At 45.2% G+C, this 15,229-nt stretch overlaps 1 protein-coding gene and 1 non-coding gene across 3 annotated transcripts in view; both read right to left on the bottom strand.

Annotated features, from left to right (window-relative positions):
* ARFGEF3 (ARFGEF family member 3) overlaps nt 1-15,229 on the bottom strand; it is a 1,236,769-nt gene that overhangs the window by 261,804 nt on the left and 959,736 nt on the right. The window contains exon 25 of one of the 2 annotated variants that reach the window (XM_069608078.1): nt 9,281-9,384. In XM_069608078.1, coding sequence (XP_069464179.1) covers nt 9,281-9,384 — 104 coding nt within the window. The remainder of the gene's footprint in view (nt 1-9,280; nt 9,385-15,229) is intronic. The other variant, XM_069608079.1, reaches the window with a different exon arrangement.
* Nucleotides 13,160-13,321, bottom strand: LOC138468558 (U1 spliceosomal RNA). The gene has a single exon (XR_011268328.1). It is a non-coding gene; the product is annotated as a U1 spliceosomal RNA (small nuclear RNA).

Genomic DNA, 15,229 nt, shown 5'->3' with positions numbered 1-15,229 from the left:
ATTAGATCTATGTGACAGCAGCACACTGCACACTAGAAGCAATATACACGTTGCGTTTCTGCATAGGATTACCTATGTTGGACACTACGATTATACTCCCAGCCTCCAAACACATCTTTATAATGTTTCAGTGGTTCCAGATGTTGTTTTTGACCGACATAATATTTTCTGAAAAGAAATTGCAATTTTGTTTTAAATTATTTTAGGAAATTCCTATGTAAATCATTAGGATATTTTATTATTTTCTTTACCTTTTTTAGTGCCTTTTTCTTGCACCATTTCTTTTAACTTTTCAGTTTTGGCTTAAAGGTGGAAGTGACACCTGTGGGCAAAATAATCCTGAGGCGTGAGTGTAAGTATACGGCAGTGGCTTGGTGATCTGCTACCTTACCATTGGGCCTTTATCCAGGCAGGCTTTGCCAGATTCTAAGATGGACAACCAGCCTTGATATGGAGTGGACCAGGCGAGTAATTGGAAATTATAATGTTGATTACTTTTGTCCTCAATCTTGTTGGTGCTGCCTACACGGGTGTTTGTTTGCTCCCAAGGCTGCAGAGAGCTTCAAACATCACAATAAAGAAAGAATTCAAACACTGTTTGACAGGCGCTCCAACATGAATGTTTTATTATTCTTTTGTTGTAGAAAAATGTCTGTACTGTTTATACATAATTAGAAGGAATCATTTTTGCTTTTTTTTGCCCTCAACACGTGTTTCCCCACTTTACTTTCAGTGGTTCCTCAGGAGGTAAATGTACATATATAGCTTTTGTGAACAAGAAAAAAGAAAAGGAGAAAAATATTTTTTTTTACAATTTTTTACAAAAATAATTGAGATATTGATAGACTGGTCAGTTAATCTGATCAAAAATTTCTAGAAGTTCCTTAATATTAGGAACAAACCAGGCGCCTTAAACATTTTGCATCTGATTAACCAAGATTGAACCAAATTTTTACAAGTGAATTTCTCATTAATAAACATAATTTGCCAAAGGAATGCATGCAGATGCGTTCATGCTAAATACATACAAATACCCAAACCTAGGGTTTGCATATCATTAGTGCATAAACAAAAGAGTCAACGCTTCCAGAGACAAGCCTTTCACAGAAAGGGTCGAGGCTCTGCAGGAGGAAGTCAGTGCAGGGCCTCTCGAAAGTAAGGAAGCAACACAGGTATCCGACAAACGTGTAGCATTTCCCCCCGGGGTGGTTTTGGGCGCTGCAACAGCCAGCGAGCTGGCCTGCGCACAGAGCATCGCTCGGGGGGTATTTAAGGGGCAGGGAAGGTTCAGGAGAAGGCGACCGTTGAGGGCGAGCTATTGTCGAGAAGACGGTAAGGGGATGGTAAGGACCTGGGGGATAGGTAAGGAGGAAGTTGGGTTGGGGTTAGTTATTTATTTGTTTGGGGGGGGCCTAATGAGTTATTTATTTATTTAATGTTTTGGCAAATTGTTAAAGCAGTTAATTTTAGTCTGTAAGGCCAGGGGCCAGGTTAGCGTTTATTTGTGAGCTTTGGCCTGTCACATTAAAGCAACCTTTTCCAGGTTAAGCCAGTCTGTTTTTTTGTGCAGTAAGCCCAAAGGGGGGCCCCGGGGGAACGCATAGCGTTTCCCCCTGGGGTGGTTTTGGGCGCTGCACAGGCCAGTGAGCTGGCCTGCGCATAGCGCGTCGCTGGGGGGGTATTTAAGGGGCACGGAAGGTTCGGGAGCAGGCGAATGTTGAGGGCGAGCTTTTGCCCCCGCCCCCGTTTGTTTTGAGGTCCATTGGGGTCAGGGAAAGGGGTAGTTGATTTGTGAGCGGGAAGTTTATTTTTCATTTTCCCCCATACTTCGGGACTTTTCAGAGATTTTGGGTTTAAGGATGTAGGTTCGGGGGGAGATGGTAGTTTTCGTGTGACAGATCGGGGCGTTTAGTTGGGGGTTATGTTAAAAGGTTTTGTTGCTGATGTGACAGGCCGGCCTGGCTGCGGGTCGGAGGAAGGGGGAGTTTGGTGTAGAGGGGAGTTGAAGAGGTTTGAGTACGCGGGGTTTGCCGGGGGGGCATGGCCCCTTTGGAGGAGGGGGAGGCAAGCAATGGGGGAATAGCGTGGATAAGGATGGGGTGGTGCTGTTTGCACGAATGGGCTACCCCGGGGATGCAGAGATGGGAGCAGGTCTTGAAGATGGAGGGGCATGGGCCCGGGGAGATGATGGCAGAAAGCGGGAACGAAGGCTTGAGAAGACGATAAGGGATGGTAAGGACCTGGGGGATAGGTAGGGAGGAAGTTGGGGTTAGTTATTTATTTGTTGGGGGGCATAATGAGTTATTTATTTATGTAATGTTTTGGCAAATTGTTAAAGCAGTTAATTTTAGTCTGTAAGGCCAGGGGCCAGGTTAGTGTTTATTTGTGAGCTTTGGCCCGTCACATTAAAGCGACCTTTTCCACTTTAAGCGAGTCTGGGTTTTTGTGCAGTAAGCCCAAAGCATTTGTTAAGCATTTGCCATTTGCTAACTATTACTATCATATTCCTGAAGGACACATTTTGGAGTACGTATACCATCAACAACCGCCAACAATGCAGAGGCTGCTGATATGCCACACAAGCATGTGCGCACGCACGCACACACTGACAAATCACTGCACTGGCCAAGAACACTGCTTCAGCCCAGAGCTGCATACACATGTAACTGCATAGCCTTCGAAGTGCACTACAAATACTCCACCCTAGCACTGCACACACACAACCACCATTACCTCCACCGCCACTCTGCACTGAAATGCCACCCTGAGCATTGCACTGCCACAGCACCGCACAAAGAGCCCAGCAACGCACACATCCACACACTGATTGAAGAACTATCTAGATCCCCAGTACCGCACACACAGTTACTAGGACCAAACGCACAATCACATATGATCAACTCAGCTCTGAATATATACACATTCTGCCCAATGACCACAGTGCACAAACACATCAGCCCTGTCCTGCACACACACATAACAACACTACAAACACACCACCCTAGCAATGCACAAACATACACACACAGCCCTCATTACTCCCATCACTACACCGCACAATCCACGCACTGCAGTGAACACAGCCACACAGCTACATCGCTCTACACACACACAAACAGAGTCCAGCACTGAAAACACACACACAACATCACAGCATGGCACACATACACACACTGCCTGTACTACTGTAAACAGCCCACAGTAGTACACACGTAACTACACACACACAGTGCCTTGCACCACACACACGTGAATGTGCACATCGCGCCAGCACTGCAGACACACCAACATAACTGAAGTGGGGCCACACACACAGTACCCCAATACTGCACATGCAGCACCCCAGCACAGTGATAATTGACCACACTGCAGTCTCAGCTTACTGTGCTTGCTGCTGGCCTAAAGGGCATTTCAGTTTCGTGTGATAAATATGAATAATGTATTGTGTAATGCAAGTGGTCTTGTAGAGCACCCTTCTGCCAATTTTGATGGCCTCACTGCATGTGGCTCTGTAAGAAAAAGGGAGTGTTATGAGTGTGACAGTGTGAGAGGCGTATGAAAAACCTGTGGTGTTGATGGATGCAGGTTGGAAGTACCGGGTTCCTGTCTGCCAATCTGCTTCCTATGGGATTGGTGGAAAGACTTGGGAATATGTTATTCATACGGAAGCTCCCCAAGTCTGATAGACTAAAAAGCTTTGGATCAGGTTAGCTGCTGATATAGCAGTGTGATAAGATAAAGAGGAGTGCTTAGTCATATCGCAATTATTGTTAATGTGATAATGGCTTGGCTTATGGCCGTCGCCTGTTGGGGAATTCTGTGTGCAGTGCAAGATGGTAGGAGATCTTACAGGGAGTCAGTGAGGGGAAGATGGGAGTAGGCCTTACAAGGCAGAAAACCTGCAACCTAGCACCCCTGCCAGTGGCCTTTTGCAGACAGGTCCCATTTCACCAACTCACATTGCCACTGACAATCACTGTCTGTCTGTGTGCCTTTCTCTCTGATATGATATGATATGATAGGTTATTTATAACGTGCTTAACACCCAGAGGTTTCTAAGCGTGGACCCGGTGTTCGAACCTGTGTTGCTTTGTGTTGTCTTGCTTCCAAGGTGAACACATTGCAGCTAAGCTATCCTCCCGAGACTCTCTCTCTGTTAAACAGATATAATGTGCCACATGAGCAACAAAACAATGTGGTAGATCAGAAGTAGGCAAACCAGTTTTTGGTCATTTTTATGATTATCTTCATGTAAATAATAATAAAATGCCTCGCTGCCTCTAATCTGTAGGTTTCCCTATTTAATAAAATTAACTAGGGCGCTTGTCATCAGTCTGCGAAGTCCAAAAGTAAAGTGCGTCTTCCATCCAAAAATAAACTATGCTAATCCTACTACTAAGACAAAACAACTAAAGGCCAGGAGAATGACTCCCTTCTCCGGGGGTGGCTTACTCAGCCTTAGAATCGCGAAACAACCTCAGGCCCAGGAGAATGACTCCTAGCTCAGTTCCTTTAATGAAAAATCTTCAGATAGTTCTTGGTTATCTTTTGCACACGTTTTCTCAGTTCTTGTGGGGGATTCTCTCAGCCTCCTGGTTTCCCCTTTCCCCTGTGTTGAAATATTCCTCTGATCAAAGTTCTTTGTCTTTGGTCCACTTGGTCTCTCTTAGAGGTATATGAAAGTCTCTCTTTCTCTGCTTGACTCTCAAGAGTTTAATCACTGGTACTGAGATGAGTGTGATATTCCCAGCACTTGCTCTTACTCTCTTGGTTATCGGCTTTCTTTCACTCTTGGTTATTAGCCTTTATGCTGTGACAAGTATAATGCTTATAGCAACGGTTCTCTTCTGTATTGATCCTCTCACTGGGATGACTGTTGTTCACAAATCTGGTTCTCTGGGGTATTAGTCCTCTGACTAAGGTGGGTATGATGTTCACAATGCTGTTTCTCTGAGTACCGGTCCTCTCACTGGGACGAGCAAGCTGCTCACCACACAGTTTCCTGAGTTACTGGTCCTCCTACCAGGATGATTAGTAGGATGACTGTAGTAATTCTTCACATACTCTTGATTTATCACTCTCTCATTGGACAAAAGTAGGAGGTGTGCATTTATTATTCACAGCATCTTGACTCTCCACTCTCTCATTGGGACGAGTATGATTACTCTGCTTGTTATATTCGTTTGTCCAACAGTGACAATTCTTGATACAATAATCTTTATCACTGCCTCTCTCCCCAAGTCTCCCGCTCTCCTCATTACCTGTCTTGGGGTGGGTTTGCTTCACCGGGTCATCGTTCTTTTTCTCAGCTTCTCTTCTTGTTGTCAGGATGTCGTCCGTACTGTGTAGGGTTTCCTCTTGCTGCATTCACCAAGGTGCGCTTATATGAGTGGCCCCGGCTTCAGTGAAGGTTTCCACGCATTCCCTATTCCGGCCACCACTCTCTATTCTTATGTCCCTCCCGGGACTGTGTTTGCCTTTCCAGGCTCTCATCAGCTTGTCTGTGCTTCAGGGTTCTCTCGTGTCCCTCCGGAGAATAAATGCTACCTGGCTGGAGTTTGCTAGCCTGCCGTCTCTTGGTTTCTCTTGGGAGTCCCTCCTGCAACTAACATCAACTCTGCAGCTTCCAGGTATCCACCTCCAAACCAGGTATGTGTGAGACTCGGTTTCCCGTGGCTTCTTTCCTTCTTGGGAAACATCATCTGTACTGTTACATCAGCATCCTTCTCACAGCTGATATGAAGCTGCCGGGTTTCTCTCTCTCCACCTGTCTCTCCTCAACTTTTATGACGAGGTCCTGGGATTTCACCGGCAGCTTGTAGGAGTCCTTCTGTTTCTGGCTTATATTCATTATAACTCCACCGGTCAGTGTCTAAGATATCACAAGAGTAGATAGAAAGGGGCTCTTCATGTTTTCTATCAGTATGACTACCACAGCTAGTCTGTTGAGGGTAAGGAGAAGGGAGTTCCTCTTCAGAACGGGAGTCTCTGGCCCCGGGGGCGGGGGCTGGAACAGTGAGGTCCCTCTTTTCGTAACCCCTATGGAGGGTATCGTGTAGTGGGCTCACCTCCCTAACTTCCAAGGAAAGGCTCTCCCCTTGGGAGAAGTGACTGAATCCCAAGATTCATCACAACAAACATCTATGATTTGTCAGATGAGGGAAAAGGGTGTAGTCTTGAAACTCCATTCAGTGCAATATGCTACATGCTAAGGGTTAAGGGAGGCAAGAACATTGGATTCAGATAAAGGGCTGCTAAAAATATGAGGGCCACAGGCATTTCAATTCAATAGTTACATTGGTTGGCAGGCTGAGAGATGCCTCAAACCTCACTAACATGCTCAGCTGCTGTGCTCAGTGGCATGCTGGTACTTGGGTGTAACATGCTCACTAGGCATAACTGAATCTGGTATTGCTGTGCTCACTGGGCATAATAGTATTTGCCCTTATTGTGTCAAGCAGGTATAATCGAACTGGTTGTTGGTGACCTAATTGGGTATAATGGAATCTTGTACATTTACATATTTATGCTAACTGGGCATAGCTGATCCTGCTAATACTTTGCTAACTGGACATAATGGAATTTGGCACTACTTTTACAACTGTGCTTAATGCAATCTGGCACTGCTATGGTAACTGCATATGTTTGCCAAGGTGTGGGCACCTGGGCACTAGATGGTAACCACACAATGTAAAGGCATCATGAGTCAGACATAGACAAGAAGATCAAGTTTCTCAACAAAGTTTTATTTAAAAGGCAGGGTAGATAAATGCCTAACCTGCCCTATGCTAAGGTGGGATTTCCCTACCTAAAGAAAACTAAGGCTAGTTAACGTCAGAAGTCCAAAGTAAAACTTCTGTCTTTGTCCAAAACCTATACTTGCGCTCACAACTAACTGCATGAGATGTGTAGGGATGTCAGCATCAAAAAGGAAGTGTGCAAAGTTAAGTTCAGAGCTTCTTCTAGCTCTCTGGCTTGTAATCAGCTCCCCTTCCACAAGTTCAAAGTAGTTAATCAAATACAGGGGTTCGCTTGCCCAAGAGTTCAAAACTTCCAGCTTTAAAAAAAAAAAAACTACACAGGGGTTTTCTGTCTCCCAAATAACACTTGATTTAAATATCACAACAAGGTATTTGCACAACACAAGCTTCTTCATAGGTTTTTTCAGTGACTTTTCCATTCAGGGTCAAACGGTCTAGGCGCAGTTGTCGGGCCACACGGTCCACCCATTACAGGTCATGCAACTGGTACCCTTTTTTGACTGCTTTGACACCAGTCCAGCGCTTCTCTTCAGCAGTGAGGTTTGCCTCAGTCGCATGTGTCACACTCTCCCGACACTGTATTGTGGCTGGTTTAACCACCTTGCGCTTGTCCCACATTCTTGTGTTTCCTTGGCTCTTGCCAATGCTTGTTTCCTTATAATATACAGTTCTTTGCACTCTTTTTGCTGTGACCAGTGTTGGATTTCTCATATCTTGTATTCAACACTTTATGCTCTCTTGGCTTTGCTAGCACTGCTTTCAGTAAATGCAGTCCATTATCCCAATGCAGTTAAAAACATTCCTTTCTGCACAGTACACAATCTTTCTTTCACTCCTTTCAAGATGCCAGAGTGTTTCCAACTTACTTTCAATTTGTTCAGTATTCAAAATGCTTTGCTTTCAATTCATTCAATATTCAAAATACTCTCCATCTGCTTTAACTTGCCTTCATTTCATTCGGTATTAAAAATTACTTGCATTAAATTTGCTCGATATACAAAATGTGCTTTAACTTGCTTTCATTTTGTTCGGTACTCAAAATGCCTTGCTTTCAATTCGTTCGATATTCAAAATGTGCTTTCATTTCATTCAGCATCACCGCCTGCCAGCCCGGTGTTCCCCCTTTGTGGTTTCACTCACCGGTCGGGCTTACGGCTCCTTGCCAGGTCTTCCACCGACACAGGTTTCTGTTTCTCCGTGCTGTCGCTTGCGTCTTCTCCTGGTGGTCTTCTTGTGGCTCTCGAACACCTAGCAATGCTTCCTCATCGAATACATACGACCGCTTGCGTCGGTCTTGCTGGCCTCCTTCTCATGGCTTGCCATCAGGCCTCCAACTTCTTGCGTCTCTGTTTCCAGCTGCATACACTCTGCAATGCTTCACGGGTCTCCAGTGCTCCTACGGCCACGCTGCCACACCAGGGAGGTCTCCCTGCACACAGCCGTCTGGACTCCCGCAGCTGAAACCATTTATGTCGGGCTTACAGCTTTTAAAGCTCCCGCCTCTATTTCCATTACAAAAAGGACTAGACCGCTCACTAGAAAAGCAGTAGTCCTGCTTTGCTCTTGTTGTCCTCCTCCTCGTCCCAGTACTTAGTTGCGGTTGATCATTGTTTGTTTTCACAAAATTAGGATGTGTTGGTCTAGTTGTCCTCTTCTTCATCCCAGTACCATATTGATGAAATTAGGGGATATTTTAGGACACACACAAGAAAAGGGCTGACAAAAGCCTATGAAGGCTTGAGGGACGGAGGGTATGTGGTGAAAGGGAAATGGAGGATACCATGTCTCACCTAAGGACATCCTCTCCCCACTCCCCAAGTCTCCTCCACCCAGATTATCCTCCCTCGCATACCATCCCCCAGGGTCAGGGTCCAAAAGCGATGGCCTTTCCCTGGCCATCTGAGAAGAGCATACTGGGGAAAACAAGTGAGGACGCCCGCATGTTCCACACAGCAAGTACTTGGAGTTCTGATAGCAATACCTGGTAAGGGTGTGAACAGCTTGGATTCTTAAAGCAAAATCTTGAAATGGTGTGTGCTGGGGCTTTCGATTGCATTATTTAATATAGGATAGCAGTATCTGATATATGAGGTGAGTCACCAGAGCACAGCATGCCAATACCTGAGAAATGATTTTCATTAATGGACATTCAATGGCAACAGCTGACAAATGAGGAGTCCTTAGGGATATAAAGCCAATGCCTATACAACACATACAACACAGTCAAAACTATTAGCTTTGTCAATTCTTATTTCAACTTAAAGTTGGAATTGCAAATTGTATTTAGAGGCAGGGATCATGTTGGCAGGTTCCCATATGTACTGGTTAACTGGATTAAGTTACTGTAAGAACCACAAACCTACTATTTAAAGTAAGGAACTGTATCCCAAAACTGCCTGAGGGCATTATGACCCAATGCAATTTCACCCAAGTACTTGCTTGCTTCTTCACCCATGTGCATTGCAAGTTCAAAAATGCCCAATGTTTCTAAAGGCACAAGTTGGGCTGCCACCACCTACCTGAGAACACCTCCTGAGGTAATCGAGGGCAGGAAGGCACAAATCTGTAGACATGGATCCTGATCCCGGCACACAGTCACCGATCTCTTTACAATCTGCTTGCCCTGGGAAAAAGCGGTGCAGGGGTGGGAATAGAAGGAATGGTGGGGGTAGAAAGGAGGGTAGGAAAAATAAACCCCAGTATGTTAAACATAATCGTTGGCAGACAGATAAAAACTTTGAGTAGAAATAGGTGCATTCTATTTCGAACAGAAAGGCAAGGAATGAGTGTCTTAATTGGGAAACAGTACCTCTCATAAGTGCAACAGTTCACTATCAATATATTGTGATTCCAACATCACAAACTAATTACAGTGATCAGCCATATGCCCATTAGTTGAATGTGCTCTTACAGTTGATTCACTGGCCCAGCACAAATTACAACATATCCATGATCCTCTAACCTTCTCACACTTGACTGTCTCCAACTCTTTGATTCCTGCTCTTAATGTCGCTAATCCTTGCATTCTTCCTGGGCACCCATTTTGTATTGTCACCTACAAGTTCCTTTCATGGTGATCACAATAACCAGGATGACAGATTAGAAATACTAAGCAAATGTATGTCCTCCTTTGGTAGTGTCTGGTGAACCTCTGCCATTCCTCACTTTCTCTTGAATCTACAGTTCTCGCTTTCCTCCTTTACGACTGAGGCCTCTTCCACCAACACTGCCTTCTCTAGTTCACAATTCTACTATATGACTAATTCTCCTCTCACTTCCCACTGCTAACTTTCACCCCTAAATATCAGCATCCTCAACCATGGGTCACCCCATTCCATACACTGTTCCACACAGATACGTGTCGGCTGCTGCGCAAATGGAGGCTTACGCACTCACATGGGGATTCAACAAAGGTAGCAGGCGCCCCTCTCTCGGAAGAACAAGGCGTGATAACCTGTTCAGTGGTTGTTAACCACATTGAGAGTTCGCAGCCATCTGCTTTTTGCTCACTGTACCTTTCACAGATGGGAAATATCCATTTGCATATCAGTCTTTGTCCTGCCCACATGGGCAGTCCAGCACCGAAATGCTATGGCAATTCCTCTCTGAACAAGAGTACCACCAGCAACCCCATAAACGTGTTTCAGCCTTGTTGGGCATCATCAGTGAGGTGAAGCTGAGCCTCTCTAAGCACAGTGAGCAGGGAGTCCACGTCTGGTTGCCCCCAGGTAACCTAGGGTGACCAACCCCAAGTTGCTTCAACAAATTCAACAAAGGTAGCAGGCGCCCCTCTCTCGGAAGAACAAAGCATGATAACCTGTTCAGTGGTTGTTAACCACATTGAGAGTTCGCAGGCATCTGCTTTTTGCTCACTGTACCTTTCACAGATGGGAAATATCCATTTGCATATCAGTCTTTGTCCCGCCCACATGGGCAGTCCAGCACCGAAATGCTATGGCAATTTCTATCTGAACAAGAGTACCACCAGCAACCCCATACACGTGTTTCAGCCTTGTTGGGCATCATCAGTGAGGTGAAGCCTTTGCCTGCTGGCGGCAAAAGAAAACACCTCACACAGCACTTGATAACACAATGGGCCTCATTACGAGGAAGGTGGTAGAGGGTTAATGGTGCCGGTAGAGCTGCCGGCCCCGTTAACCCTCTACCGCCTCATTACGAGGTCTGCTCGCGGGACCCGCTAAGGACACCTGGTAAAACCAGACCTCCTTAGCGGCACCCACAAGCACAACAGGATGCTAACAACGGGCCCGTCATTAACATGCCCATAGTTAGCATCCTCTCCATTCCCATTGAGCCCTATGGGGGCTCAAATGGGAATGGGGATGTACCGGGTCCGGGTTCCTTGAATGGGGAAGTACCGGGCCCTCCAAGTTCGGGGATGGCCCGGTATTTCCCCATTGAATGAACCCGGACCCGGTATTGGGGTAACCATGCCGCTAAAAGCGGCATGGCTACCTCCATACTTGTAATGAGGCACAATGAGTATGTGTATATATATAAATATATATGTTTTATATTTATATTAAAGGGCCTGCTGTAGCGGCCCTGTAGTTATGGTTGAGTTGCTCAACTCATAGGAAGAGCACTTTTTGTGCGGCTTATAACTTTGCGCCCCATGGACGAATCCTCACAAATCTTTGCAAAAATAAAGAATGATTTAGCGAAATTTGGTGCGGTTTTGCCCACGGAGGGCAAAGTTGTAGGGGGGTCCCAAAATGTGTGGAAATCATCATAGATGAAATGGAAGCAATTTTTTGCTCGCGCCTAAAGCCCAAACCGCTGGACGGATTTGCACCAAACTTGCACCAGGAACTGTAAGTGACTTCAATGCAGCACTCCACCTAAGTCAATGCTTAGGATGGGATGCCCAATGGAAGCCCTTATTTATATATTTTTATGTCAAAGTTCTTTAAATCTGGATGATGAACCCTTATATAACGCCACTCTCTTTGAATTCCCCTGACCTCACTGAGCCAAAAAGTAGGTTTGTTTTGCAAATTAAAAGATTTGAAGAATTAAACAATATATATATCACACTTTTATGAACAAAATAATATCTGAATAGCACACTTATGAATATGGAAAGTAATCAACAAAGGTTAATATTACAAAATCAACAATCTCTTTACTCACTTAGGAATAGGAATATGGAGGATACGGTAGCAGAGAATACTTTATGTGATTGCAGGAAATGCAATAATGGGAAAGAATGCAACACAGAAATATACTCGATATGATTTCAATCAAAAGATAATGTGATCACCTTTTCCCCTGAGACTACTCACTCCCCCCCAATGCAATATGAATCCCAGTTCCCCCCAGCAAGCTTAGAGAAAACAGGTATGCTTTTAAAACAGGCAAAAATACTTTTGAATGTGATTGCAATGAAAGTGAAAATATGCTAAAATGATTTTAATTCACTAAAAGAGATTCAGGATGAGTGATAGTTACTTTGGATCTTTGGATTGGTACAGGTCAACACTAGCAATGGTTCATGAATGATTATCAAATTGAAAACGAAATTCAGCAGTTGCAAACAAGAAACAGCTATTCTGACATGCTGATCCTTTCTCCAGTCAGGGGACAGGGAATTCTCTAACCCAGGCTTGTTCAACCTTTTTGAATGTGGGGCCGAAGCATTAACTTTTTGTCACCCAGTTGGCCGGCGAGCCAAAAGTCAACAACCTCACCCAAAGCAGTATATTAAAAAGCAATATTTTGTGATCTCTGACACAATAGCATCACGGGCAGTGATCAAAGGTTAGTTGCTTGTGATTTCTTTCAGTGTCTATGTGTTCATATTTTTCTGAAATAGTGGGGGCGACCGAGTGTAGCGAGGGAGCTACAAGGTTCTAGGGAGGGTTTGGGGGGTTGCCCCCTCCCAAGAATTTTCTTTCAAATATGGGGTTGAAATGGTGCATTTTACAGCAGAAAAGGTGACCAAAAGCCATAAATTTACAATGAGTTCTAAAGAGGAACATGAAAATTCCATGTCACCAATGATCAATGTGTCCACAGTATAAGACAGCACTGTCACTGATGTAACACAGTGTCATGCTGGTTGTACCCAAAATATGCCTCTGTAGCAACATGTCTATGCTGGCTGTTCCCAATTTAGGCCAGCATTGTCCTCTACAAAGCATGATTGATGCTGCCTGAGCATGTGCAGTGTGCCTAATACATATGGCAGCCTATCTCTGTAATAAACATTACTTCTGTGGCGATGAAAGAAGCATAATTCAATTCAACAGATAAAATGTGGAAAAGCGATCACCCAAAGGTGAATCTAATTGAAGAAACGCAATGTGAGCACAATCTAAAAGTATACAACCTAGCAGGCCGAGTGCACACTTTACCTTTTCTTTCACCAATAAATCGGGGGGAGAGCGCGAACGCAGTCCCCCACTACCAGAAATAATGCAGTCGTGTATCCCGCATTTGGGAACATAGCAGGGGTCAGCAAATCCGATGTGCAATGGGTAAGCCTCACCCTGGGAGATCTGCCCTTGAGATCACATTCTCCCCTGCCAGCTAAGTATGAGTTGCATGCAAGAGGGCAGGGGTTGGGTCAGTTCTGGGAAGCCCGCTAAGCGAGGGTGAGAAGGCAGGCCCTGACCCTGTCCCAGCCCCCCACCCCCGGAAGCTCTGAGCGTCTGCAGAGCTGCCTGTCCCGCGTGTAGAGGGAAGCTCCAGTAGGCAGACCCCAGCAGAAGAGCAGATTGTAGCACAGTTCCTTTCTCCCATCACGCCCTGCTCGGCCTGAGATTTGTATAAATAGCAGGATGGCTCGAGCAGGCCTGTTGCAGTCTGCCCACTGGCCTGTCGGCCCCACACAGGCCCATGGCCCTACTGAGCGAAGCTGCTCAGCACTGGCCCCATTGACACCATCATAATCATCCTGGACCTCGACGCTCCACCACCCCTGAATCTCAGAGTTCTGCTCAATGACAATGCTGAAGCTTTGACATCTTTGCCATAACCATATGCCGTGTTGTGTCAGCCGAGCCTGCACAGCGCCAAAGGCAAGTATTCCCTTGTCCGGGCCCAGAGGTCACTGAGTCTTCCAGTGCCATCCACTTGGCATGGCCTGCTGTTCCCAGCGTTTTCTACCCGCAAATCCGCACCATTGCCAAACAGAACTGCATCATTGGGGCCCATCGCTGCTGCTCTCCGACTTGACCCCAGCCCAGCGCAAAGGCACCCATGCTTCTGGTCCGATGCTGAAAAGCCTGGCTCTGCTGGGATCCGAAAGACAAGAACTAAGGTATTTTGGGAACATAGTACTATTCTTTTTTGTGTTGCGACTGTATCAGCTCACACCTCTCCTGAAGGGTATAGGCTGTCCACAGACTGCGCTACCAAAAGAGTGAAAATAAGTTATACCTGTTGGGCTTGCCTGTTTCACTTTTATGATTGGGATCACTGCTGCATGGGTATTAAGCACGTTATAAATAACCTATCATATCAGATCATATCATAGATCACAGATCGAGATCATAAGCAACTTCCAGAAACCTTGGCAGGTGGTCCACTGAGGCCCATTTGCAGGTTGCAGTGTGTTATTGGGGCACTACTAGGGTAACACACTGTGCTGTACATGTGGTATTCGCCATACTTTGATACCCCACTGGCCACATCTATAATGTCCAATGAACTTGGTATAATGCATGGACATTTTCATCAATCCGCACTGTGCTTAGAGGTAAACGTAACTGAGCTCCCGCTGTTCTTCTTTGTCTCGAGACGAGGAAAAAAAAATCACTGGAAAGGTTAAGTTTCTCAGCTTCTACTCGTATTTTCTCTAGAGCTGCAGCAACTATTCGAAGTGTACTCCAATCCATTTTGTGAACAAACTCAATCCACTAACAAACGAAAACTTTGGTTCCCATTGATTTGGATTTGGATTTAGTTTCCTTTCTATACATTTCTGGAGAGCATTTTTTGAAAGGTTGTTCTTGAGTGTGTAGATTATTTGCTATTGCCCACTTTTGCCGAATGGCAATTTCGACAAAAACATTTTTTGCCGCTTTTTTTAATGCTTTTTTACCAAAAAAATATAGATGGTAATTTTGGGTAAGGTATATAGAAAGTGAGGGTGCAGGGATTCTGCCACTGGTTTTTGTGGTAAAAAAAAAGAATAAAATTGACCCAAATGAATGTGGCGAAATTGGCATTCGCCATAAAAAATGCAGAGAAAGTTTATTGCTACGATTATGTATGTGTCCACAGGTCAATCACAGCATGGCTGGGATTTGTAAGGGGGCCATGGTGATTGAATCGGGTTTACTGGTGAAAGGATGGTGATCCAGCACAGAGCGGCTCCTTTTGTGCCAATGTTTCCAAGTCTCCCCCCAAACATATTGTGACTGATGATGCTGATAGCAGTCTAGTAGAGTGAGTGTGCGCTCAGAATTCTCATTCATCTTGTTCTTTTATGTGTCCCGAAT

This window comes from Ambystoma mexicanum, chromosome 4q (genome assembly GCF_040938575.1).
Source record: "Ambystoma mexicanum isolate Mex_15411 chromosome 4q, UKY_AmexF1_1, whole genome shotgun sequence".
Lineage (NCBI taxonomy): Eukaryota > Metazoa > Chordata > Amphibia > Caudata > Ambystomatidae > Ambystoma > Ambystoma mexicanum.
Note: the sequence above shows the minus strand (reverse complement) of the source record. Positions and strands in the feature narration are given on the sequence as shown.